Genomic DNA, 26156 nt, shown 5'->3' with positions numbered 1-26156 from the left:
ATTTTTTTATATTATTTATATTATATGCGTAATATAATGAAAATTTAGATTAAAGAGCGTATTAGGCATCAAGATCCTATTTATTCAATAGAAATTTGGCTTGAGAGAGATTTTTTTTATATTATTTTGCTAAAAGGATAAGAAATATATTGCTCAAATAATTCTCTCATCAATGTATTTAACTTGTAATATATTATATAGTTATTGAGAGCAAACTTTCCCTTATAGAGTTTTGAGGCATTAAGCATAAGGTGATAATCTAAATTGGATGATCTTATTCATATCATGAGTCTTAAGATTGATATTTATGAGTATATTCTTCATTAATACAAATATTGAAGCAATTAAGTGGTGCTAAAACTTTAATGATATTCAAGCAACCACTGCTGAATGATTGGAACTAATCAAGATATATATTTTGAACAAATCATGATTAATAATATAAGAACTCTTTGGTAATCTCAAATATTGCTATTGCCGCACTTCATTTTGAGACACATTTCTTTGATAATGTGTTTCATCATATCTATATTGTGATGAATTTGCTAAGTAATTCAAAAACATATTATCTTTTATAATAAACTAAACAAGTTGCTTAAATATTTCTATTTTATTTCACTAATATAATAGGACATCACTTATTGTGATTGGATCTGAGTGCGGCCTGAGGACCGGCCCGATCTGACTAATTTTATAAGTAAACGATAATAATTGAGCAACAATTTGATAAAAACACTTACAGACATTTAGGAAAAGCCTTGGCTGAAATCTAATTTCAGCAATTTCAAAAAATCAAAATAAAACACACTAACACTTTTTTTATTGAAAGTTTTATGAAAAAAAAAAGACAATATAAAAGTGAATCTTCAATTGGAACGAAAGATCCGGCTCTCACAAATCTCTAGCCACCAGCTAGAGCCCAAACACCCTAAGAACAATCTAATTACGGCCAAATTCAAAATGTCCTAACCCTATCAAAACACACTACTACTTAATACATAAGATTCAAAAGGAAATATCTAGAAAGACTATTTTGAAATTTCCCTCCTAAATTCCTCGAAAAAACTTTCCCAATTCATGTTGCCAACGGGACAAAGCGTGTGGCTCTTCTAGGTATGCCTCAATTACGTGAGCCGGTCCATACGGACCAGTCTGATATAATTTTCACCCCAAACATCCTAATGACACAACCCGACCCAATTTGGCTCTAGTACAATTTTGATTCAAGTGTGATTGGTAAAATATCAAATGGTTTTGTACTCTCTTATAGATTTACATTTTTGAATTGAAAATGATTTCATCTGATAAGATCCAACCTCAAATCAAAATCCGTAACAGTGCACTCAAATGGGATGCATTTTCATCTGCCAAGCAAAAAAGTTGAATTTCCAAGAATTATAAAGTTTAGTCCGAAGAAGACATCTACCGAAGATATATTTCGTTTTTTCCATATGCGGGCTTGCAAACCATAGAGGCACTTTCTAATTTCATTCAAACAAAACAAAGCTGAGTGACTGCTTAATGCGCCTTGAAACGAGACGCAGGAACAGACTACTGTTAAAATTACATATTACAATTCAAAATTTATCACATGGAGAGCCGCCTAATTACAAGAATCCCCACCTACAGTTTCTGTCAATAATAAAGCATCAACCGTTAGCGAGGAGCACTCAGCGTATAAGATTTCCTTACTCTTGAGAAATTATCTCATTTTTTAGGGGCAAAAGTTTGGCATCTTCCATCTTCACGTCACTGTTTAAGAATGAGGCAAAACAATCAGAAGCCCTAATTAGAGAACAAAATATGAAGATGAGATTCAGCTTGTCGCCTATTTGGTTGATTGTTGATGAAAAAATGCTTTAAGAAAATGAGAATTTTGGCAGATATCAATAAAACAGGAAATTAGGCATAGATATTAGACCAAAAAAAAACCAGTAAATGCAAAGGTCTTTTTTTCACACAAACAAATGATGATTTTTTTTTTTTTTGAAATACTGGGCAAAAGAGTCAAAAGAATGAGAAATTATTCTGTGAGGATGCCGAATGTAGATCTACATCCAGATACCAATCAGAATGAACCACGTCAGCAATACTGAGCCCCGGTAGGTACCGAATGGTACCGAAACACGGGCTTAGGTATCCAGACAAAATTCGGCTTCCGCAAATAATATTTTTTTCCAAAAGAAGAGAGTGAAATCCCCAACCACTTGAGCAATAGAACTTACGTAATAAATGGTGAATAGCAATAAATGGTGATTATCTACCAAATGGGCTCATAACATACCTGTCTGCAGCTTCAGTTTTAGTGATTAAAGTGATATTTTTGGATGAAAGAAGCTCAAAGAAATCACGGAGATCCAGCGTCTTCTGATTTTCACATAGATAATGCAGGAAATCATTGAACTTCTTTGGTTCCTGCAAAAAGAATCACAGATATTACTTGCTAGAAGCACGAAAATTGCAGGCATGTAGTAAAGTGGACTCTCAAGGGCCCCTCATAAATGACTACCATGGAGAGAACAGGCACATTTAAAACAACTAAAAAATGTATTTCCTTCAAAATAACACAGCAATATGCTCGCATATTGAAGACAGTGACATCTTCAAGCTAAAAAGAAAAGATTCTCAAAATGGAAGTGAAGATAAGTTGCATTTGAATACCTGTTCTTTTTGAACTTCAGCATATAAAGTCTCAAAATGTTCTAATTATGCAGAAGATCTTGCTATTTCATATTTAACTTCAACTGACCAGACTTACATTCTTACTATTTAGACCATAGTAGCAAATAAATAGAACTCCAATCATTCGACTGATATTATCATATTTCCAATCCATAATGTTCATAATAGATCAAAATTGGTTACCTGCTCCCGAATGCAACTGTTGCGAAGAGCTATCAAACATTCGGTTGCATTTAGATAGTTGTCTCCTTTATAAGAATTTTCTAGAAGGCCATAAATATGGTCTTGCATTTCTTTGATTGCTTTTTCAACCCATTTTGATCCATCTCTGCGTGCCATCATTTCTTCAAAATCTTTAAGGGGATTGGAAGACCCAATTTTTTCGACCTTAACTGCAGAAGGACCCGCATTATGATAGTCAATTGCTTGAACAACAGCGGCAGCTTCCTCATTTGAGCCCGATGGTTTTTCTAATAATGCACGTTTAGTAGACCTCCTTTTCTGCGAAAAAAAAAAAGTTCCTTCAAACCTTATATACCGTATTCAAATTAATTCCTTGGGTTTCAATAATATAGATGCTAAAAAATTCAACCTTTGGATTATCCCTCAGCTCAATTTGCTTTCTGAAATTATCAACTTCAGAATTCAGCTCAGGAAGAATATCGGAATCAGGTCCAGTTATCCTCAAAAGGCTTGCATCGAGTTGGGGGAGCTGAGCATCTGGATGCTTCGATCTTAAAAAAAGGGACTGATAGAAACGCTGAAAAAAATAAAGGCCTTAAATCTTTAATTAATATTAAAAATAACTCTAGTCACCTATTACATACAGCAACATCTGAGCAATGTCGAAGAAACAAAATATAATTTTTATATTTGGCTACATCTCTTCTTTTGTGGAAAAAAAATTAAGTGGGTATACGTATAATTAAATACAAGCTAGAATTGCATTCAGTAAATTTCAAAAGCTCTAAAACTGTTTCCAAGATACATTCTCATGCGTATAGCTCAAAACGCTTTGTTAACGGTATTCATAAAGATCAGTGCAGCTGGCAATTTTCCTGCAAAGAAGAATTCCCCTATTGTTTGAGCTCACTTTATTCAGTTTTATTCAATTGCAGTCCATTTTAACAAAAGTGTGAAAAATTAAAACAACATATTGCTTAGACTTGATTTTATTTTTGAATGCAACAGTAACCTCGGCATTAATTCAAAGAAAAACATCAGACCTTTATCCCACTAAGTGGGGTTGGCTACATGAATTTTTTTCTATATTGTATCCTATAAAGAGAAAATTTCTCATTTAAATCTAATAAAGAATTATAATTTCTAATATTTTATAACCAAGTCTTTTTAGGTCTAACTCTAGCTGGGTCAACAGAAGGCCGACATTTTATATGACCAAACCATCTAAGGCGACTCTCTCTAATCTTATATGTCACTGGAGTTACTCCAACATTTTTCACGTATATGCTCATTTCGTATTCTAACTCTAAGAGTAAAGCCACTTATCCACTTGAGCATCGTCATCTACCTGACCATCCTCATCTCTGCAACACTTAAATTTATGTTTCTCTTTTAAGGACAAATATTCTGCACCATAAAGCATTTCAGGTCTCACCACCATCTTATAAAATTTTTCCTTAAGTTTGAGGGGTACTTTTTTATCACACAACAAGTTCGATGCATTTCTCCACTTCAACCATCCAACTTGAATTATACTAATAATATCTCTATCTATTTCACCATCACTTTGAATAATAGACCCAAGATATCTAAAATGTGCACTCTTATTAATGACTTGATCGAACAAAGTCACAATCCCCCCACTAAATCTATTACTATTAAAATTACACTCCATGTATTCAGTTTTAGACCTACTCAAACAAAAACCTTTAAACTCTAAAGTTGACCTCCATAATTCAAATTTACCTTCAACTTTAGTTTTATCAACAAGAAGAATATCATCAGCAAAAAACATAAACTAGGGTACACCCTTTTGCAATCAATTCAAAGAAAAAACAAATAAATAAAGCTTAATTTTTGTTACATTTTATTGGTAAACTAAAATGCCCGAAAGTTGAACCTCATGCAATCCACACATGTGTACGATAAGCATTCACCATTTATCAAACTTCAAAATATAGCTATTTGATAACAACGTGGATGCATTGTGCCATAGGAAACATTTAAGCAGGTACTGAGAATTTCGATTTCTTGGCAGGTCAGCTTTCCGATGATTAAAAAAGATCATTCTAACTACTGATGTAACCAAGCAATATCACATCAACACATTTTTCTGCAATTTTTCTTTCACTTTTTGGGAACAAAAGCAAATCAAATAATACTCTAATTTATATGGTGGCGCCAATTTTTAGAAAAGTTAAATGGCAAAATTGAAAGAATTTGGTCACTACATGCATTTAAACCGCTACAAGGATAAGAAAAAATGCAAAGAGGTGTCATCAAGTTATCATAATCAAAAGGAAAAATAATTTGAATTTGAATCTAAATCTTTTCCAAATTAATATTAATCCACAAAAGGCAAGTGATAATGGCTAATTGATGGGGCTCAAGTGGAGCAGGTGAGACCGGCGGTTTGGGAAATCTGGAGGGGCAGTGGGTGCAGGAAAATAGCACATTTTCCGGTTGCTGGGGCAGTGATGTTCCGGTGGCCAGTGGGATATGGAGGAGGCCTGCTTGTAGGTGTTGACCTCGTTTTTATCTTGATTTTTCCTCAAGCTTGTTCGATCAAGTTAGTTGAGTCTCTTCGAGTCTAATTTAATTCAGTTCGACAACGATCTAGGTCTGATCGAGTTGCCTCAAATTCGATTCCAATAGAATCGATTTGATGAAAATTCAAACAAGCTTGAATCGACTCGAAATTGGGTGAAATTTGACCCGATCACATTCGATTAAGTTAGATTCGTTTATTTTAGCCGTGTCGAGTTTGATTTGGTTCAAGTCGATGACTTATTCGAGTTTAATTTTGTTAATTTGATCAACTTGGGTCGAATCCGAACTAACCCGAATTAAGCCAGATTGAACTCGAGGTAGATTTGATTTCAGCCCAATAGACCCATTTTAATTCTAATTGAACCGTAATCAACTTTCTAATGCATTTAAGTTTCTTTCCAAATCAAGAAGTATGATCTACAACCCTGGTTTAATCAGAAATCTCAGTTTGCCGTTGTCAGTTAGCAGAGTCGCGTGATCCCCTAGTTTTAGAAGGAAGGCAGTCATTGATTAGCGGGAAGCAGCACGACATAACCTAATTCGATGTGTAGGGGTGGGATCGAGAAGGCGGAGCAGCGGATGCTTGCAACTCTCCCGGGCATGACTCTCTTCGGCATTGACATACAGGTATAGAGCTGAAGTTAATTCTTTGTATGACATTTTAATTAAATACTGAATGGATTTCCTTACCCGAAATGTCCATTTAAAGTTATACTAGTGCCTGTTATACATTGGATTTATCACCACGTAAAGAATTGTGCTCACACATTTCTTCACATGCATTCGTTGTAGTTTTGCATGAGCAAAAAAAAGGTCTGATGTAAAATACTAATATGAGATATAATATCATCTTCTAGATTATTTGGTTGTGTCAGGATTTTACATTATCTTGAATGGAAAATCGTATGTGTTAGATAGATTATTACCAAGACTCATGACCTTTAAACCCACATGTATTATATTTTCTTTTAAATTAGTCGCCACCTATATGCTGAAGTTGACATTGAATCGGGGTTTTATAAGGCATGGTTTGGAAGAGCTCTAATATATGAATAAAAATTAATCAAAGCATTTATTTATTTTCTCTAAAAAAATGAAAGAGGTCTACATTTGATTTTCTGTCATATATATTTGAACGTGATAATATCTTGCATTATTTCTTAAATCGAGTTGATTCAAAATTAGTTGCCATTATTCTTCTTCTTTCTTAAGATTAATGAATCAATTTTAGTTCTCAAGATGACTGGAATGAGATTATAAAATCTGATTTTGTCGTTGTTCTAATCTAATGTTTCTTTTGTAGAATATTATCGAGATTACTTGGAAAATTTTTCTTCTTCTTTCTATCTCATTCATTCCTTATGGTATTGCATAATGCCTACCTTAGCTTTAATGAATGAATTGCAAATTATTTGCATGAAACTACAAATAAATTAGTGATATTTGTTGCAATCAATTCATGTTAAAATATTATAGAGAGTCATGAAATCTCATGAGTCTTTCCTTCGCTCCATAAGGCGTGATTTATAGTTGTTAGTTGAGTTCAAGATTTATAATTGCTAGTTAAGTTCAATACAAAGCATACAATAAAATTTAAACTTTATCCTACAGATCTGCACTCATGTCTTTTGAAAATTAATTTTTATTTATATAATTTTTTCTATGGTGAATTGTCTTTTATGCCTCTTTTTGAGATATATATATATATATATATGTTTGTGTGTGTGTGTGTGTAAATTGAGCCTATATAAAGAATTAAGGATGTGATGTTTCATTTGAGAGAAATTTGATTTTAAAAAAAAAATTGCTTCTCCCGACATTTATTTATTTTTATCGATACATTATTGCTTCATGAGTGGTTCGGAAGCATATTTGATATCATATGATGAGTGGGTTGGAGATCAATTTAACGTTATAAGATTATAGTTGGTGATGGGATGCTTATGTAAACTTTTGAATATTAAAATTCTTTTACTCATTGAGGTTTTGTGTGGGAAAGTTTCATGAATTGCTTTACATGTGAAAAGTTTTATTTGAGAATCAAATTTAATTTGATGTAAGACTTGCGTGCCTTATGTTAAAAGATCTCTTAAACACTTTGGAAGAGAATCAAATTGGCATTAAATTATCGCTTATAATTGCATCTTTTAGTATAAAGCATTGAGTTTAAACTTGGAAGGTGTTTCTTGTTGATTGTTCATTATAAAGGTTATTTTAATTCTCATTCTCACATGTGTATGATTTAGAAGATGTTACGTGTGTAATTTGAAGAAGTAAATTTGTGTATGTTAGAAATATGCATGCATTTGTGAAAGGTGTTTGTGAAGTTTCATGTTGTACTTTTTTTTTTGAGTTGAAATGAGCTCTTATCAAAATGTCTCGTCTCTTACTCGCATTCAGCTTCCAAATTGGAATGAAAGCTCTCTTGAAACATTTGACGATGCACAATATCGATGTTGTTGGAGAGTTTATCATTTTTATGTTTCAAATATGAATTTTATTTTATAGAAATAGTTCAAGGAAACATTGGGGTTTTGGGTTATTCTCTTGAGCTTTGGCAAAATGTTTAGTCAATTATATTGTTGTAGCATTTTATTGGAGGTCGGGAAGCTGAAATGTCTTCAAAATCATTCTCCTTTTATTCGCATTTAGGTTAAGTTAGACTGAAATGAAATGGTGAGATTTCCTTGTGCTCTCTTGTATATTTGGTGGCATGCAACATAGAGAATAAGAATTTGTTAAGGCATCTTGTGAATCGTTTTATGACTTAAAGGTTTTTATGATTTATCTAATATCAGAAAATCTCTATACTTGCATTGTGTTGAAAAGTCTCATGAGTTCCTATATGGTTGAAAGATTTACGAAAAGTTTTGCAAGTCGTTTCGCGTCGAGAAGTTTTTTGAAATATTGTTATAGGAAAAAGCTTTTGTGAGTTGTATTTATTGGAAATGCTTTGTGAACACTTTACGACGAGAAGCTTTACAAAACTTTCTTGTTGGAGATTTCTATGTATTTATCCTACGCCAAATAAGAGCACTCGATCGTTTTGTGTCGGAAAGAGCTTTGGTGGATTGTTTGTGTAGGGATTTTATGTGTCGTTTGATTTGTAAGTTTTTTTTTTCATAAGTTATTTTGGGATCGAAAATTTTATAAATGGCTTTATGTTGGAGAGTTCTTTATATCTTTTTGAAACTAAATGATATTTCATATGTGAGTTATATTTCTTCTCTTTATGTTTGCTTCTATAGTTGAATTTAGATAAATGTGGCGTTTGAAAATATGAGCTTGTTTGGGTTTTAATTTTGGGAGTTTGCTTCCCCTTCGCTAGTCTTGGGTTTTATGTGGGAAATAATATATGTAGTTGAGTCAAGTTTTCTCGAGTGCTTTGTTTGGAACATGGAAACAGCGAAGGGCATCAAAAATTTCTTTTCTCTTATTCATATTATATTGAATTGGGGTGAAGGACGTTTTAGAGGCATGCTTGACTTCAAGGAGGTATACCCAATAATAAGATGCCTACATTCCTTTTATTTTTTTTATTTTCATTCCTCTCTTTTAGCACTTTGTAGTCTTTCTCTTTACCTCTCGTCATTCTACTACTTTTCTATTTATTGTCTTATTGCATTTATAAATCCCTAAATCTATTGATATATGTATGAATGTCTAAACAGATTAGAAACACACTTCCTTTCGTCCCCTATAACACTAGTGACACCTAAGGACAAAAATTAAGGATCGAGTATTAGATAACATAGACTTAGGAAGCATGCTCCCTATGAGATAGAGATATAAAAACATAAACTTAGAGACACGTTTTCCTAGGTTTAATATTCCTTAACTCACTAATAATCAACCAATAAAATTAATCACAATTCAACTTTTAAAACGCATTAAAACGCCTAATTTTAAATCAAACCATAATTAATTTATTTAACCACTAAAATACAAAACTTAAATCAAATTTAACAAATCTATTAATCAATCTCTAACCAACCCAAAACTTAAAAGATATAGACTAAATTTGGAAGGCAAATATAAACTAAAATTCATTTGGATAAAAGACTCATAAGATTAATCAAACCTTAAATTAATCTTTTAAAATCAATCAACAGATCTCTTTATTAATAAATCACCTAATTTACCGTTCTTTTTTTTATTTACAACCAATTAAATCAACTTAACAAAATTAGTTACCACTAGGTAACCGAGGCCTACGAGGCTATTAAGTTAGCCCCAATGAGGGTGAAATAAACCTCACGGCCTCGGTGAGAAACAAATGTGATAATCAATTAAACACTAAAATGAATTCTTAAAATTAACTTTAAGACATTAATATTTAAACTCAAACTAAAATTTCTCTTTTGGTCTTTAACAAATTAAAATACAATCAACCTTAACTAAATCATCCTACATATGACATATCCAAAACTACACAGCCTATTACACACACTTAGACTTGTTTGTTAGGACATAACTTCAAGCTCTAGATTATGCAGGTATTTTGATTTGTTATTCAATATCAATTATTCTTGCGAAATTAGAGAACTAGCATATTATTTTATATTCTAGCAATAACATAAATATATTTTATAAATGCCAATCTTAAATTTTCTGTTAGTTATAATTTTATTAACCTGCATTTCTTTTTTGAATGGCATTTACGCTCACATCGAATCTTGTATGATTGAAAATCAAATGGAACTATTTGCTTAGGAGCTTTTGAGTGGGCACGCCAAAGTCAGATATAATCACTGCAACTTGTAAAGAAAACTCCTAATTTTATATCGAAACTACTACACATCACACACATCTTGTTAATAGCTTTTAGTTTAATATATATATTCTAGCATGTTTAGTTAACTGTTCATGGGTTAGTGCACTAACGAAACTTTGGCCCTATAGGCCAAAACTTGCCCCCCTTCTGTGAGCCCTAGAAACCCTTATGATCACCTTAGGCCTGAAGTGTAGGCTCACCTACTTATGATATATGAATCGTTATTTTTCCTATGAGCCCTAGAAACATAGGCACACCGCTAGGATGTTTCATTTACTTTCGATTTTGGATATGATACCCCCCCCCACCTTCTGTGAGCCCTAAAGACCATTAGGATCATTTTAGGCCAGTAGTGTAAGCCACTATTGTGTCATATGCATCGCTATTTTTCAACACGAAGAGGGCACCGTTATGATGATTTTTTATTGTGGTGTGATGTGGGTACCATGCCTAGAAGATATCCTTAATGTGTTTTTTTTTTTGTACTCTGAATGTCATGCATGCATCTTTATAAACTTTACTTCACAATGCATCTTATCTACATACATTCATTACATCAGCACCTTTCAGTAGACCTAAGAATAATTTTATTTATGCAATTGTCTCCTGCATCATATACGGTATTAGATATATTAATTTGCATATTACAGAGTCCCTGATTTAAACTTCTGAACTACAAATCCTTGATTCCTTAAGATAGAGTCTTCATATCTTGCATACATGTAGGGTGATTGATTGTGTTTAGGATGTTAGCTGACAGCTCACTCCATGCAAGTATAAGCCCAGATTGTACACCCCTTAGTGTCTTTTTCATCTTTGATGAATTTTGAGTCTTTCATTTCCCCTATGATAGTAATTCGATCTTTGATATCTAAATTCAAAATCTTAATCACATCTTTATACATTTGAAAATGTTTAATCATCACTAAGAACAAAGAGAAAAGTTTATCCTCTTCGGAATAGAACTTAGGAACTTTCTCTGTGCACCAAATTAAGAAGAGAATAATGCGTCGTCCTTAATCGAGGGCCTAAGATGTAATTAACCACGGGGGCTTGCACCCATGGGAAACCGATCCCCACATTAAATAAACCTCATTTGAGCTTATGTATCGAATGGGAGAAATCTTGTAATTTTTGAGTTATACATATCATTATCCATCGAGGTATGTTGGTGAAAGTCGTTATCCTCCATGACTAACAGTATGTATAATTTCATCTGTTGTTTCATTGGTCTTCTTGTGTTGAGTGTAAAGGCCTACAACCGTTTTGTCCTACGGGATAGTGCGATCGTATCATTTGCATTCTGTTACTGCAAGCAGAATCCTTTCGGAGACCCACATATTTCTGGCGACCACGGTGGGATTCGTTTCTCTCCATCTTTGAATATTGTATTATTCACTTCTATAGTTATTCCTAATTTGGTGCCTAGTTTTAATTTTTCTTTTCTACTTCACTCTCTTCTCTTAATCATTTGTGAGAATTAGACTTTTTTAATGAATAAAGATTTAATTAAGATTTTGAGGTTATTAGATCTTTGTCTAAAATTTTCAAATTCAAATCAATATATTTCGATTCTTTTGATTCAAATCAAAGTTTCAATGAATTCCTAGTTGGATTTCTTTTAATCTTAATCTTAATTACTTGTATAAACTCTTGTTTCAATTAAGAATTCATTGAAACTTTGATTTGAATTAAAAGAATCAAAATAGATTGATTTGAATTTGAATTTAAAAATTTTAGATAAAGATCTAATAATCTCAAAATCTTAATTAAATCTTTATTCATTAAAAATGTCTAATTCTCACAAATGATTAAGAGAAGAGAGTGGAGTAAAAAAGAACTAAAACTAGGCACCAAACTAAGAATACTTATATAAGTGAATAATATAACATCCAAAGATGGAGAGAAACGAATCCCGTCGTGGTCGCCAGAAATCTGTGGGTCTCCGAAAGGATTCTGCTCGCGGGAACAGAATGCAAAGGACACGATCGCACTATCCCGTATGACAAAAAGGTCGTAGGCCTTTACACTCAACACAAGCAGGCCAATGGAACAACAGATGGAGTCATACATACGATTAACCATGGAGGATAGTTGCTTTCACTTGCATACCTCGATGGATATTGATATATGTAACCCAAAAATCACAAGATTTCCCTCATTCAATATATCAGCTCGAATAGGATTTATTTGATGTGGGGATCGGTCTCCCATGGGCGCAAGCCCCCATGGTTAATTACGTCCTAGGCCTTGACCTAAGAAAACTCTCGATTAAGGACGATGCATTATTCTTTTCTTAATTTAGTGCACAGAGAAAATTTCCAAGTTCTATTCCGAAGATAATAAACTCTTATTTTTGTCCTTAGTGATGATTAAAACATTATCAAATGTATAAAGATGTGATTAAGATTTTGAATTTAGAAGATCAAAGATCGAATTACTATCCTAGGAGAAATGATAGGCTCAGAATTCATCAAAGATGAAAAGAGACACACTGAGGAGTGTACAATCAGGGTTTATGCTTGCTTAGAGTGAGCTGCTAGCTAACATCCTAAGCACAATTAATCGTCCTACATGTATGCAAGATAGGAATGCTCTATCCTAAGGAATCAAGGATTTGTAGTTCAGATGTTTAAATCAAGGACTCTGTAATATGCAAATTAATCTATCCAATACCGTATATGATGCATGAGACAAATACATAAATAAAAATATCCTTAGGTCTATTGAAAGATGCTGATGTAATGTATGTACGTAGACAAGGTGCATTATGAAGTAGAGTGCATAAAGATGCATGCATGACATACAGAGTATAGAAAAAAATAAATAAACACATCAAGAATACCCTCTAGGTAAGGTACCCGCATCACACCACAACAAAAAATCATCCTAATGGTGTCCACTTCATGTGGGAAAACAGCAATGCACATGGCACAAATAGGTGGCCTATACTATAGGCCTAAAATAACCCTAATGGTCTCTAGGGCTCACAGAAGTTGGGGGGTATCATACCCAAAATCGAAACAAAATGGAACATCCTAGCAGTGCCCACTTCATGTGGAAAAAACAGCGATGCATATAGCATAAGTAGGTGGGTCTACACAACAGGCCTAATGTGATAATAAGGGTCTCTAGGGCTCACAGAAGGGGTCAAGCTTTGGCCTATAAGGCCAAAAACTTTGTTAGTGCACTAATCTATGATCAGCTAACTAAACATGCTAGAATATATATATTAAACTAAAAGCTATTAATAAGATGTGTGTAATATGTAACAATTTTGATTTATAATTAGGAGTTTTCTTTACAAATTGCAGGGATTATACCTGACCGTGGCGTACCCACTAAAAAGCTCATAAGCAAATGGTCTCATTTGATTCTCGACCATATAAGATCCGATGTACCTCGCAAGATAAGATAAAACTGAAATATACAGGTGAGCGTAAATGACATTCAGAAAAGAAATGCAAGTGAATAAAAATATAACTAACAGGAAATTTAATGTTAGTATTTATAAAACATGTACACGTTATTGCTAGAATATAAAACAATGTGTTAGTTCTCTAATTTGACAAGGGTAATTGACATTGAATAACAAAATAAAACATCAACATAACCTAGAGTTAGAAGTCATGTCCTAACAAACAAGTCAAAGTGTGTGTAATAGGCTGTGTAGTTTTGAGTATGTCCTATGTAATATGATTTAGTTAAGGTTGCTTATATTTTGATTTATTAAAGGTCAAAAAAGAAATTTTAGTTTGAATATAAATATTAATATCTTAAGATTGATTTTAAGAATTCATTTTAGTGTTTAGTTGATTACCACTTTTGTTTCTCATTGAGGCCGTAAGATTTATTTTATCCTCATTGTGACTAACATAATAGTCTCGTAAGCCTGGGTTACCCAGTAGTAACTAATTTTGTTAATTTAATTTATTGGTTATAAATAAAATAAAAAAAGGTTTTATTATGTGATTTATTAATAAAGAAATATGTTGATTGTTTTAAAAGATTAGTTTAAGATTTGATTAATCTTAGGAGTCTTTTATCTAAATAAATTTTTGTTTCGATTTGCATTCCTAATTTAGTATACATATTTTAAGTTTTTGGTTGGTTAGAGACCGATTAATAAATTTGTTAAATTTGATTTAAGTTTTGTACTTTAGTGGTTAAACAAGTTAATTATGATTTGATTTAAAATTAAGTGTTTTAATACATTTTAAGAGTTGAATTATGAATGATTTTATTGGTTGATTATTAGTGAGTTAAGGAACATTAAACTTAGGAAAACGTGTCACTAAGTTTATGTTTTGATGTCTCTATCTTATAGAGATCATGCATCCTCAATCTATGTTATATTAGACACAATCCTTAATTTTTGTCCTTAGGTGTCACTAGTACTATAGATGACAAAATGAAGTATGTTTCTAATCCTTTTATACATTCATACATGTATTAAGAGGTTTAGGGGTTTATAAATGAAATAATACAATAAGTAGAAAAGTAGTATAAGGGAAAGACACAGAGAAAGACGACAAAGTGCTAAAAGAGATGAATGAAAATAAAAAATAATAAAAGGAATGTATGCATCTAATTATTGGGCATACCTCCTTGAAGTCAAGCATGCCTCTAAAACGCCCTTCACCCCAATTCAACATAATATGAATAAGAGAAAAGGAGTGTTTGATGCCCTTCGTTGTTCACACGTTTCAAACAAAGCACTCGAGAAAACCCGACTCAACTACATATATTATTTCCTACATAAAACTCAAAACTAACGAAGGGGAAGCAAACCCCCAAAACTAAAACTCAAACCAGCTCATCTTTCCCAACGTCGTATTTATCTAAATTCAATTATAGAAACAAACACAAAGAGAAGAAATATAACTCACATACGAAATATCATTTCGTTCCAAAAAGATATAAAGAACTCTCCAACACAAAATCATTTATAAAATTTTTGATCCCAAAATAACTTATAAAAAAATAACTTCCAAATCAAACGACACATAAAATCCCTACATAAATAATCCACCAAAACTCTTTCCGACACAAAACAATCGAGTGCTCTTATATTTGGCGTGGGATAAATACATAGAAATCTCCAACAAGAAAGCTTTGTAAAGCTTCCCGTCGTAAAGTGTTCACAAAGCCTTTCCAATAAATACAACTCACAAAAGTTTTATCCCATAACAACATTTCATAAAACTTATCAACGCAAAACGACTTGCAAAACTTTTCGTAAAGCTTTCAACCATATAGGAATTCACGAGACTCTTCAACACAATGCAAGTCTAGAGATTTTCTAATATAAGATAAATCATAAAAACCTTTAAGTCATAAAACGATTCACAAGATGTCTTAACAAATTCTTATTCTCTATGTTGCATGCTACCAAATATACAAGAGAGACAAGAAAATATCACTATTTCATTTCAATCCAACTTGAGCCAAATGCAATTAAAAAGGAGAATGATTTTGACGACATTTCACCTTCCCGACCTCCAATAAAATGCTACAACAATATAACTGCCTAAACATTTTGCCAAAGCTCAAGAGAATAACCCAAAACCCTATGTATCCTTGAACCAATTCTATATAATAAAATTCATATTTGAAACATAAAAATGATAAACTCTCCAACAACCTTCATATTATGCATCGTTAAATGTTTCAAGAGAGCTTTCATTCCAATTTGGAAGCTAAATGCCAGTAGGAGACGGGACATTTTGATAAGAGCTCATTCCAACTAAAAAAAAAAAGTACAACATGAAGCTTCACAAACACCTTTCACAAATGCATGTATATTTCTAACATACACAAATTTACTTCTTCAAATCACACACATAATATCTTCTAAATCATACACATGTGAGAATGAGAATTAGAATAACCTTTATAACGAACAATCAACAAGAAACACCTTCAAAATTTAAACTCAATGCTTTCTACTAAATGATGCAATCATAAGCGAGAATTTAATGCCAATTTGATCCTCTTCCAAAGTGTTTAAGAGACCTATTAACATAAGGCATGCAAGTCTTACATCAAACCAAATTTGATTCTCAAATAAAACTTTTCACAAGTAAAGCAATTCATGAAACTTTCCCACAATAAACCTCAAGGAGTAAAGAATTTTAAGATTCAAAAGTTTACATAAGCATTCCATCACCAACTGTAATCTTATAATGTTAAATTGATCTCCAACCCACTCATCATATGATATCAAATATGCTTCCGAACCACTCCTCATGAAGCAATAATGTATCGATAAAAATAAATAAATAAATGTCGGCATAAGCAATTTTTTTTAAATCAAATTTCTCTCAAATGAAACATAACATTCTTAATTCTTTATATATGCTCAATATATATATAATGCATCAAAAAGAGGCATAAAAGGCAATTCACCATAGAGAAATTTATATAAATAAAATTTGATTTTTAAGAGAAATGAGTGCAGATCTATAGGATGAAGTTTAAATTTTATTACATGCTTTGTATTGAACTCAACTAGGAATCATAAATCTTGAACTCAACTAGCAACTATAAATCATCACCTTATAGAGCGATGGAAAGACTCATGAGATTTCATGCCTCTATAATATTTTAACATGAATTGATTGCAACAAATATCACTAATTTATTTGTAGTATCATGCAAATCATCTGCAATTCCTTCATTAAAGCTAAGGTAGGTATTATGCAATACCATAAGGAATGAATGAGATAGAAAGAATAAGGAGAATTTTCCAAGTAATCTCGGTAATAATCCACAAAAGAAACATTGGAATAGAACAACGACAATATAAGATTTTATATTCTAGTCATCTTGAGAACTACAATTAATTCATTAACCTTGAGAAAGAAGAAGAATAATGGCAACTAATTTTGAATCAGCTCGATTTAAGAAATAATGCAAGATATTATCACCCTCAAATATATATGGAAGAAAATCAAATGGAGACCTCTTTCATTTTTTTTTATAGAAAATAAATAAATGATTTGATTAATTTATGTTCATATATTAGAGCTCTCTCAAACCATGCCTTATAAAACCCCGATTCATTATTAACTTCAACATACATGTGGCGACTAAATTAAAAGAAAATATAATACATGTAAGTTTAAAGGTCATGAGTCTTGGCAATAATCTATCTAACACAGATACTATTCCCCATGCAAGATAATGCAAAATCTTGACCCAACCAAATAATCTAGAAGATGATATTACATCTCATATTAGTGGTTTACATTAGACCCTTTTTTTTTTTTACTCAAGCAAAACTACAACGAATGCATGTAAAGAAATGTGTGAGCACAATTCTTTATGTGGTGATAAACCTGATGTATAGCAGGCACTAGTATAACTTTAAATGGACATTTCAGGTAAGGAAATCCATTCATGATTTAATTAAAATGTCATACAAACAATTAACTTCAGCTCTATACATGTATTTGAGAGATTGTTGTAGTGGAGATCAAGCAGACGTGATCAGCTAGCATGGAGGAAGAGAGGAAACAGCCTTAGAGCAAGAGTAAGGTCTGTCGAAGTTGCAGTCAGGACATGCGGTGGGCCTTCTGGATCGGCAAACTGGAGATGGGAGGTAGAAGGCTTCAGCCGACTTTTGCGATAGAAGAGTTTGAGCTCGGCTAGAGGAGGTGAATCCGGGTCGTCGAAGGCCGAAGTAGCTCGGATGGAGTCCTCTGACCATGAGAGAACGGAAGGAAGATGAGGGATTCGATTTCGTCTGGAGTTCGCGAATCAAAAGAAAAGGGAGGGGGCTTCGGTCTGTCCGTCTCCTAGCGTCGGTTCGAGAGGGAGAAAACGAGAGGGGGAAGAGAGAGTTCTGCCCCTTTGGTGTTCAGAGGAAAATCGAGAGAAAGTGATCAAGTGGATAGGGCTTGGCTTCCCTTGTTTCTGCGAACTGAGGGAGAGACGGGAGCAGAGGAGCCTCGACCTCCAGGATCGGTCCAAGCGGAGGAGGGGTGAAGGATTCGGCCTTTTTCTGGGCTTCGCCGACGAGAAACTAAAAGAGAGGGAGGAAGAAAGGGGCTTCGGCTCTCTGGTTTGTGCGAACACGCAGTGAGAACGGAGAGAGAGGGATGGTGGTTTCGGTTCCAGGAGCTGTGCGAATAGGGAGAATCCAGGAGAGAGCTAGAGAGTATCCCCATACCTCGAATGTCAATGCCGAAGGGAGTCATGCCCGGGAGAGTTGCAAGCGTATTTAAGAAACCCCCTCAATTAACCCTCCAAATCTAAAATTAATTTCATATTTAAGAGGTCAAGCCGCTAATTTCTTGGGCCCACCTCATTAATACCCAACTCCTCTCTCTCCCTCTCTCCTTGGCCGGCCAACCAATCTCCCTCTCTCCTTGGCCGGCCAACCAAGCCCCCCCCCCTTGGCCCCCCACCCAACCCCCCCCCCCCCCCTTTAATTAATTAGATCCCATAAATTAAGGATTTAATTCATTCATTTCCTCCCCACTTTGCCTCTTAATCTCCACTTATTTCAAATTCAAATTTCAAAGAAAATTAATCCCTAATTATTCACTAAATCTGAAATTAATTTCAGATTTTTTTCTCCTTCTCCCCTTAGCTTGGCCGACCCCTCGTCTCCCTCTCTACATTTTCTCTTGGACAACTATGCATGGTCGATCCGGATGTTGATCATAGATTCATCTTTGATTCCCAAGGACGTGCGGACGTTTTGAGATCGCCTTTCCATGACGTCGACGTAGAGATCGACGCCACCGTTGAAGATTATGTGGATCAAATACTATTTTCTCTATCAATCGCCATCGACAAATACTACCTTCCATCCGAGTGGCAACTCTTACATTTTCCACCGACTCCTCCAACTCCGACTAACTTTTCTGTGAACAGTATTGTAAGCTCCCTCTTCCTCATGGCGATCACGTCAGTATTGCTAATATCTCTCTTCCATTAACCGCAAGAGAGTTTTAGTGAGGGAAACTCAAGATGACTTTTCTAAATATTAACCCACGGATTATTGTTAAAGTGCATTTGTCATCATGGTTTAAAATTGCGCAATAAGAGGCGCGCCTTAGAGCAATTTCGCCCATTTAAGCCTCAAAGCCTACGCAATGAGTTCAATAGTTGAGGCGTACGCCTCAAGTTTACTGAGGCGCGCCTCGCCTCATGGTTGAGAGGCGTCCGCCTCTAAAATTTATATAAAAAAAAAAACTAACCTAATATATATTTGTTAGGTTCGGACCCCCCAACCCCCGCACGGTCTTTCGTCATTTCCTGAAAATAGGTTTTCTCCCTTCTTCGAGCAACCTTTTTCCCTCTTCATTCGACGTCAGCGACCTTCCACATTGAGTCGCTCTTCGCTTATTACTTGGAGTTATCTTCTACCGCGAGTTAGGTTGGAGCTATCTTCTACCGCGACATTTTCCGTCTTCGTTCGGCATTCTCTTCCTTCCACATTGAGACCGCTAGGTATATGCTCGGTACCACTCAGTACAACAATGTTAGGTATCACTAGGTACATGCTCGGTACCACTCGATACCGCTCAGTACCGAGCACGTACATGCTCGGTACTGCTCAGTACATGCTCGGTACCGAGCCAGTACCGCTTGGTACCGAGCAGGTATATGCTCGGTACTGAGCAGTACATGCTCGGTACCACTAGGTACATGATCGGTACTGAACCCGCACCGCTCGGTACCGAGCCGGTACCGCTCAAAATTACTTACAATAAAATTTTGTTCCGGTGCGCTTCCCCCGAAAACCCCCCGCAGGTCGAATCTCGCCAGGGGGCAGCGCCCCCTTGGACCCCTGGCAGACCGGTACATTGTTATATTCATCATTTTTAGTAGTAATTGTTAGTGTTAGTCTGCTTCTTCATGAGTGCATGTTTATATAAGTTTTCTTAATATAGAATAAGTGAAGCATTATGTTTAGGTGTTTGATATATTGCACTAATATATTCTTCTTATAAAGGATGATCAGAAGTAAGGATAAAGCTGCATCAGGTCATAGAAAAGATCCAGCATGAAAATATAGCACTCAAGTGGATGTAGGGGGAAGTGATAAAACATATATCTATCTAAAATGCAATTACTATGATAAAATTGTGAAGGGTGGGTGACTAGGATGAAAGATCACCTTTCAGGGTCTCACAAGAATATTGCTCCATGCTCCAAAGTTCCTGATACTGTAAGGGAGGAGATAAAGTCATATATGAATAAGTCTACCACATCAAAACATCTTGCACAGAAGCAATTTGAGGATAAAGTTGATGTTGGCTCTTACTACGGGAGTGAACGCAGCGTTAGGGATTCATCTTCTTCGATGAAGCCCATTTCATCTAGGGGTGCTAGAGGGCCTATGGATCATTATATGGTGGACACATCAGAGGATATGCCTTCTACACAGAAGATGGCCCCAGAAAATGCAAGGGAGGCACGGAGAAGAGTGTGTAAGGATATAGGCAGATTCTTCTACGAAAATGCAATTCCATTTAATATTGCAACATCACCTGCCTATTACAACATGATTCGTTCAGTTGGAGCATTTGGGAGAGGGTTCAAACCTCCAACCATGTATGATTTGAGAACATGGATTTTGAAGGAGGGGTTAGAAAGCACTGATAAAAGCATCGAAGAAATTAAGAGGACTTGAGCCCAAACAGGAGTAACAATTATGTCAAATGGGTGGTCTGATATTAAACATAAAAGTCTTATTAACATTCTCATTAATAATCATTATGGTACTGTGTTTTTAAGATCAGTTGAAGCATCTGACCAGGTCAAAGATGCTGAGTTCATATTTGGATTATTATATAACATTATTGAGGTTGGAGAACATTTGGTTGTACAAGTTGTGAGAAGAAGATAACATTGTTGAGGACTTTTATTAATGTATTACACTTATTTATTTTGAGATTGTTCAAAAATATTTAGGGAAGAGGAAGATAACTGATATTGACGAAGGACCTGATTGGGAAACATTGGACTCTATAGGAGAGGAGGAAAGGGAGAGAGCAGTTCATCATACTGATGATTCAAATGAAGACCCCCTTAGTGATGACAGTGCTGATAACTTATGAGTTCTTATGTGATATGTCATTGCTATTTATTTTTGAAATTATATGTTAATGAAAAGAATACTGTGATTTGGGAAAGATGGAGTTTGAGTTGAACTAGATTTCATGTTGTCTTATTATTGGGATATTTTGATTTCACTTCATATCTTGTGCATTTTTATATTTTATATATTATTTACTCATTAGTATATACAAAATTTATCATTTTAAGTTTACGCAATTTTTTTGATTTTAAGGCTTACGCCTCAAAATGCCTTGAGGCTTATGCCTCGCCTCACGAACGAAAAACGCCTCAATACCCGATTACGCAATCTTAAACATTGTTTGTTATTACTCGCATGTTTGTTATTATTTTAAATTGTCTTGCCTAACGAATCTGTAACACTGCCTAAGCAACTTTGCAACTGAGAATTCATTAAATCATTAATTGTGACTCGTTAATCTTTATATTGGCTTGTTTATTCAGTTGTCTTATTGTTTCTCCATGCAATTCCGATTTCGTTTCGCATCATATAGTTTTAAACAATTCCTTATGTCAGCCCATAAGCTTTCTCATAAAAGCTTGGAATAGCGAATTTATAAGAATCATATCCATGACAACTAGGCCAAAATGTTCCAATTAATTTGAGACACGCAATCAGAGAATCATTGGCGGGCTTTGTTAATATAAATGAAAGAGAGAAAAACTATGAACAACTATTCCAAACCTGTAGGACAGGATTTGGTGTTAATTCAGGTTTCAGCAACTCCTCTTGGCCACCTGCGGCAAGGTCAAGCATTTTGACCAGGTTATCTGATGCCTCCTGCTGTAGTTCATTTGGCTGCCGTGATGCAGGTAGATTATTAAATGATGGAAACTGGAACTCTCTCACGTCCTCAGCAAAGGGAAGTACATTCAAGTAAAATGAATCTGGCTGCCAAAAACAAGCAATTATGTCCTTCAATATGCATGACATAAGTAGATGAAACTATAACCAAAACCGTGAGAAAAAGGAACCAAAATATAGTGGGACAAAATGGGTGAAACCTCACAATATTATCAGCAGAAGAGATATTAGGTGTCAACACTCCAATTATAACATTCCCTTGTCCCTGTCTCCATACACATCGCAAAATTGCAGCTTTGTTCATTTCCTTCATGGCTCTTACCAGGGCAGAAACTGCTAGGATTGCTTTTGTATCACCCGGCTCAGGAATAAATACATATACATCCTTCATGTAATGGTGCCTTCATCAAGCAAAAAGAGAACAACGATAACCAAACCTTATTGCAAGTAAAACAAAATACAATTAGGAGAGCAGCTTACAATATAATTAAAAAAAAAAAGAATTAATGACCTTGCTATGATGTAATAAAGACAAGTTAATCTCTTAGCATTCTACGCACTTAACATCAGAAAGGATTTATCATACCGCATTATGTTAGAAGAATCAGTAAATCCCAGAAGCTTCACACTTTTCTCAGGTCTGAACTTTACTGCCTCCCATTCTGCCGAAGATATAGGAACAACTTGAGGTCCATATCGATAGCCTTTTATTCTTTGCTCTGGCGGAACAACCTTACCAAAATCTTCTGTGTTTTTGTATTCATAATCAATTTTGAGTTCATGAGTGGCAAATTTATCATTTCGTGGTGCTTTGTCAGAATATTTTTTCAATGTAGGAAATTTCTCCTCAGCTGTTTTCTTGTAAACCCAAACCTATTAATGGAATACTCAAAGGCCTTATTAATCAAAATATAATCAGGAAAACCTGATTCCACCGACATGTCACTAAACGTATTCTAGTGCACAAGAATACATGACAATGGTGCATCAAAGTTAGATTTAATGGATAAAAAATAAAAATTTAGAGTTAAAAATATCTGCACTATAAATAATGGTATAAAAATGCATTCCAAAGCAGAAATTTATCAAGTAAAATGTCATTGTACTTGTGGTCCCATGATCCATGTTGAAGCAGCATGACGTGGAAAATATAAGAAAGATATAATGCAATCCGCATGCTTGAACAGGAGATTGCCTCCTAAAAGTGTTTCAAGTTTCACACCTCATCAAAGATCAAATCACAAATGAGAGGACGAAGAAGAATAGAGTTCACATAACAAATAAGAGTTTTATTAACGCCGTGAATAGTGTTATATGATTCAGAATTCTCAAGTTTATATATAAAAGAAATAACAAAATATTAATAAATTGCCATCCACTAAGGAATTGGTAATGAACTACTAACTAACAAGCTGCTAAAATGGCTACTAATTAGTATGAAAAAATCAACCTCCATCAATTTTATCATTGTTTTCATCAATGTTCCATCAAGCTCAGCAATACTCCACCTTCCTTGCTCCGCTTACAGTGATCCATAGGATTATAATTTCCACCTAAAAAGTTAATAGTATTGTCCTAATTGTAATTAAATCAACATTTATTTTTGATTCCCTGATTGTTGCACTTTTCCTACTAGAGGTTTCTCGATACTTTATTCAATTCAGTAGAAAATGAAGAAATGAACTAATCAACCAATTTTCTCCAATTATTATGATGGTAACAAAGCCATAAGACTTTTTTCTTCACACTCGTTTAAATGCACGTACACACAGTGCATGTTGCTAGAATTTTAAAAATAAATAAAAATATGATTGTGCAGGACTATAATTGTGATAAAATATACAAAATCTCCTTTAAATTATATAAATTCATAATCACATAATGATTTAAGAATTAATCAAGTCATAGTACACCTAATATATTCACAATTTTCTTTTGAATTTTGAAACAAACAACAAAATTCTTCCATCTTTGAGAATGATGGTGTTATGGGTTGTAATGATTGTCGATTTGTAACAGAAAAATGAATATATGAATATTCATTTATTAAATCTATGCAAATTAAGAAATAATTTTGGAGCATTTGTTGAGATGATAGACCTGTCTATCAAGTCATTATGCTTCAAATTTTATTTTACTAAATTAGTTTGCAACTCAAATGATAGCTAATTTCTTAAAAACAATAATCAAGGTAGAACTCCATTGTGGGAGTACAAAGTATTCATTTGATGTATAGAAATTTAAATGGCTATTTAAGCATGGAGATTGCATATGAAAAGATACAATGCACAATCTAAAAATCAGATTTTTCTCTCTATTATACATGAAGGACATGGATCTTAATGCTGATATTAATAATCATAGAGTTTAATGAGGAGCTTGCAAAAATGCCACAAAATCTCTTTAAATTTGACTAAAAGCATTAAAAAAACACTTGATTGCATGAAGCCGAAGTAATGAAAAGAGAGATACATGATAATATTTTTGCTTAAATATGTCATCATGCTGACAGTCATAATGAGTTTATTGAATGTCATTTGTCATTTTATATTAACCAATTATGAAAAATAGGTTTTCTAAAGCCATTATGCCAGCTCCCTAAATTTGCATAGCATTTGATATGAGTAGGAGAGATAAAAATACAAATAGAGAAATTATATATATATAATCTAATACATCACATATAAAATTCATATTTAAACTAAAATCTCATTCCATATCTTTGTCTCCATATGTAATATATAATGCAAGTTATAACAATTATTATTGGATCGTAATAGTTTAAACAGAAATGGCTTCGAAAGAAAACAATCACATAAATAAATCTATAAAACACAAGCCTATTCCAAAAGAAGAATTCAAGAAATAAGTAGGCCAATAAATGAGATTGATAAACAATCTGATACTAAAAATAAAAAACAAGAGCGGAAGTTTTAAATTTAATATGCAAAAAGATCCATTTGATTGTTCAACCATTAATAATAAATGTTGAAAAAAGGGAGCCTTGGAAGACAAAAGCATGGATTAAATTTTTATAATCTATTTTTGTATACATTAAAATGTAATATTGAAATAACTAAGTATGGATTAAAGTGTATGAAAGTCTCATTCTTTATCTTCAAGACACAAATATAGGCTTCGTTTGGGACGGCTTTCTTACGTTTCTTGAAGCAGCTTTTTAATACAAAAAAAAATTAATTTTTGCACTAAAAAATTGCTTTAAGAAGCAGTAAAAAATCCGTCTCAAACGAAGCCATAGTTAAAATCTCCAACAAAATCAAGAATGATTCATGTCACTAGCATTAATAATAATAGAGTCCAAAATCATATTTAGAGCAGCATTATAAATGTAAATGATATTAAGGTAGAAAATTATATTATTAGAAAAGTTTACAAGGTTGGTAATGAATTCAAAGTATATATATATATATTAGAACCATCGAATTCTAATGGAATTGTTTAAAACTTTGGAAAAACTCATTGGATGTTCATTTAAAGAGAGAGAGTGTTGTCATGATATGTTCTTCTAACCCTTCAGAATGACAAATGGAAGCCTGGTTGAACCTAGAAATATTCATTTGAGACTTAGAAAGTTTTACAAATCAGAAGTACAAAACTTAATTAATTTAATCAATCCTGAGAATCATATTTATGTGATAATCATTTTGAATAGCATAAAGAAAACTAACTTATACAGGGATATTAACAATCTAATCTAGAGCTAATTTGAAATAAATTCAATATAAGGTCAAAGTTATTCAATTTGAATTCGAGTTCAGATTATTAGTTTGTTTGATCTAAGATCTATCTTAGCTAAAAAACAATATAAGTATCAGATTATTTTTATTTATCTTTAATTAATAGGGGTCTTCTAGGCTCAACCTAGAAAATTAAGCTAAGCTATACTACTATATAAATTCATCAGTCACCAATTTCCATCATAATTTTTATTGTGAAAGCCTCAAATATTTATAGATAAAAAAGAAGCTTAATATTTATACTACTATATTTAAATTCTAATTTTTCAACCAATCTTATACAAAAATATTAATTTCCTAAAATTGATCC

The 26156-nt window shown here is 33.5% G+C and overlaps 1 protein-coding gene across 1 annotated transcript in view; it reads right to left on the bottom strand.

Moving 5' to 3' along the window:
* Positions 1-1567: 1567 nt before the first annotated feature.
* The window catches only part of LOC110116670 (ATP-dependent DNA helicase 2 subunit KU80), a 64931-nt gene continuing 40342 nt past the window's right edge, over positions 1568-26156 (bottom strand). The window contains exons 9-12 of the mRNA XM_020850346.2: positions 3275-3442; positions 2866-3183; positions 2285-2415; positions 1568-1752 (exon numbers count right to left, since the gene is read on the bottom strand). Of these exons, the coding sequence (XP_020706005.1) occupies positions 1689-1752; positions 2285-2415; positions 2866-3183; positions 3275-3442 (681 nt within the window). The 3' untranslated portion in view covers positions 1568-1688. The remainder of the gene's footprint in view (positions 1753-2284; positions 2416-2865; positions 3184-3274; positions 3443-26156) is intronic.

Source organism: Dendrobium catenatum, unplaced genomic scaffold (genome assembly GCF_001605985.2).
Source record: "Dendrobium catenatum unplaced genomic scaffold, ASM160598v2 fragScaff_scaffold_793, whole genome shotgun sequence".
Classification (NCBI taxonomy): Eukaryota; Viridiplantae; Streptophyta; class Magnoliopsida; order Asparagales; family Orchidaceae; genus Dendrobium; species Dendrobium catenatum.
The sequence above is the reverse complement of the archived record's forward strand: the minus strand, read 5'-3'. Positions and strand labels throughout refer to the sequence as shown.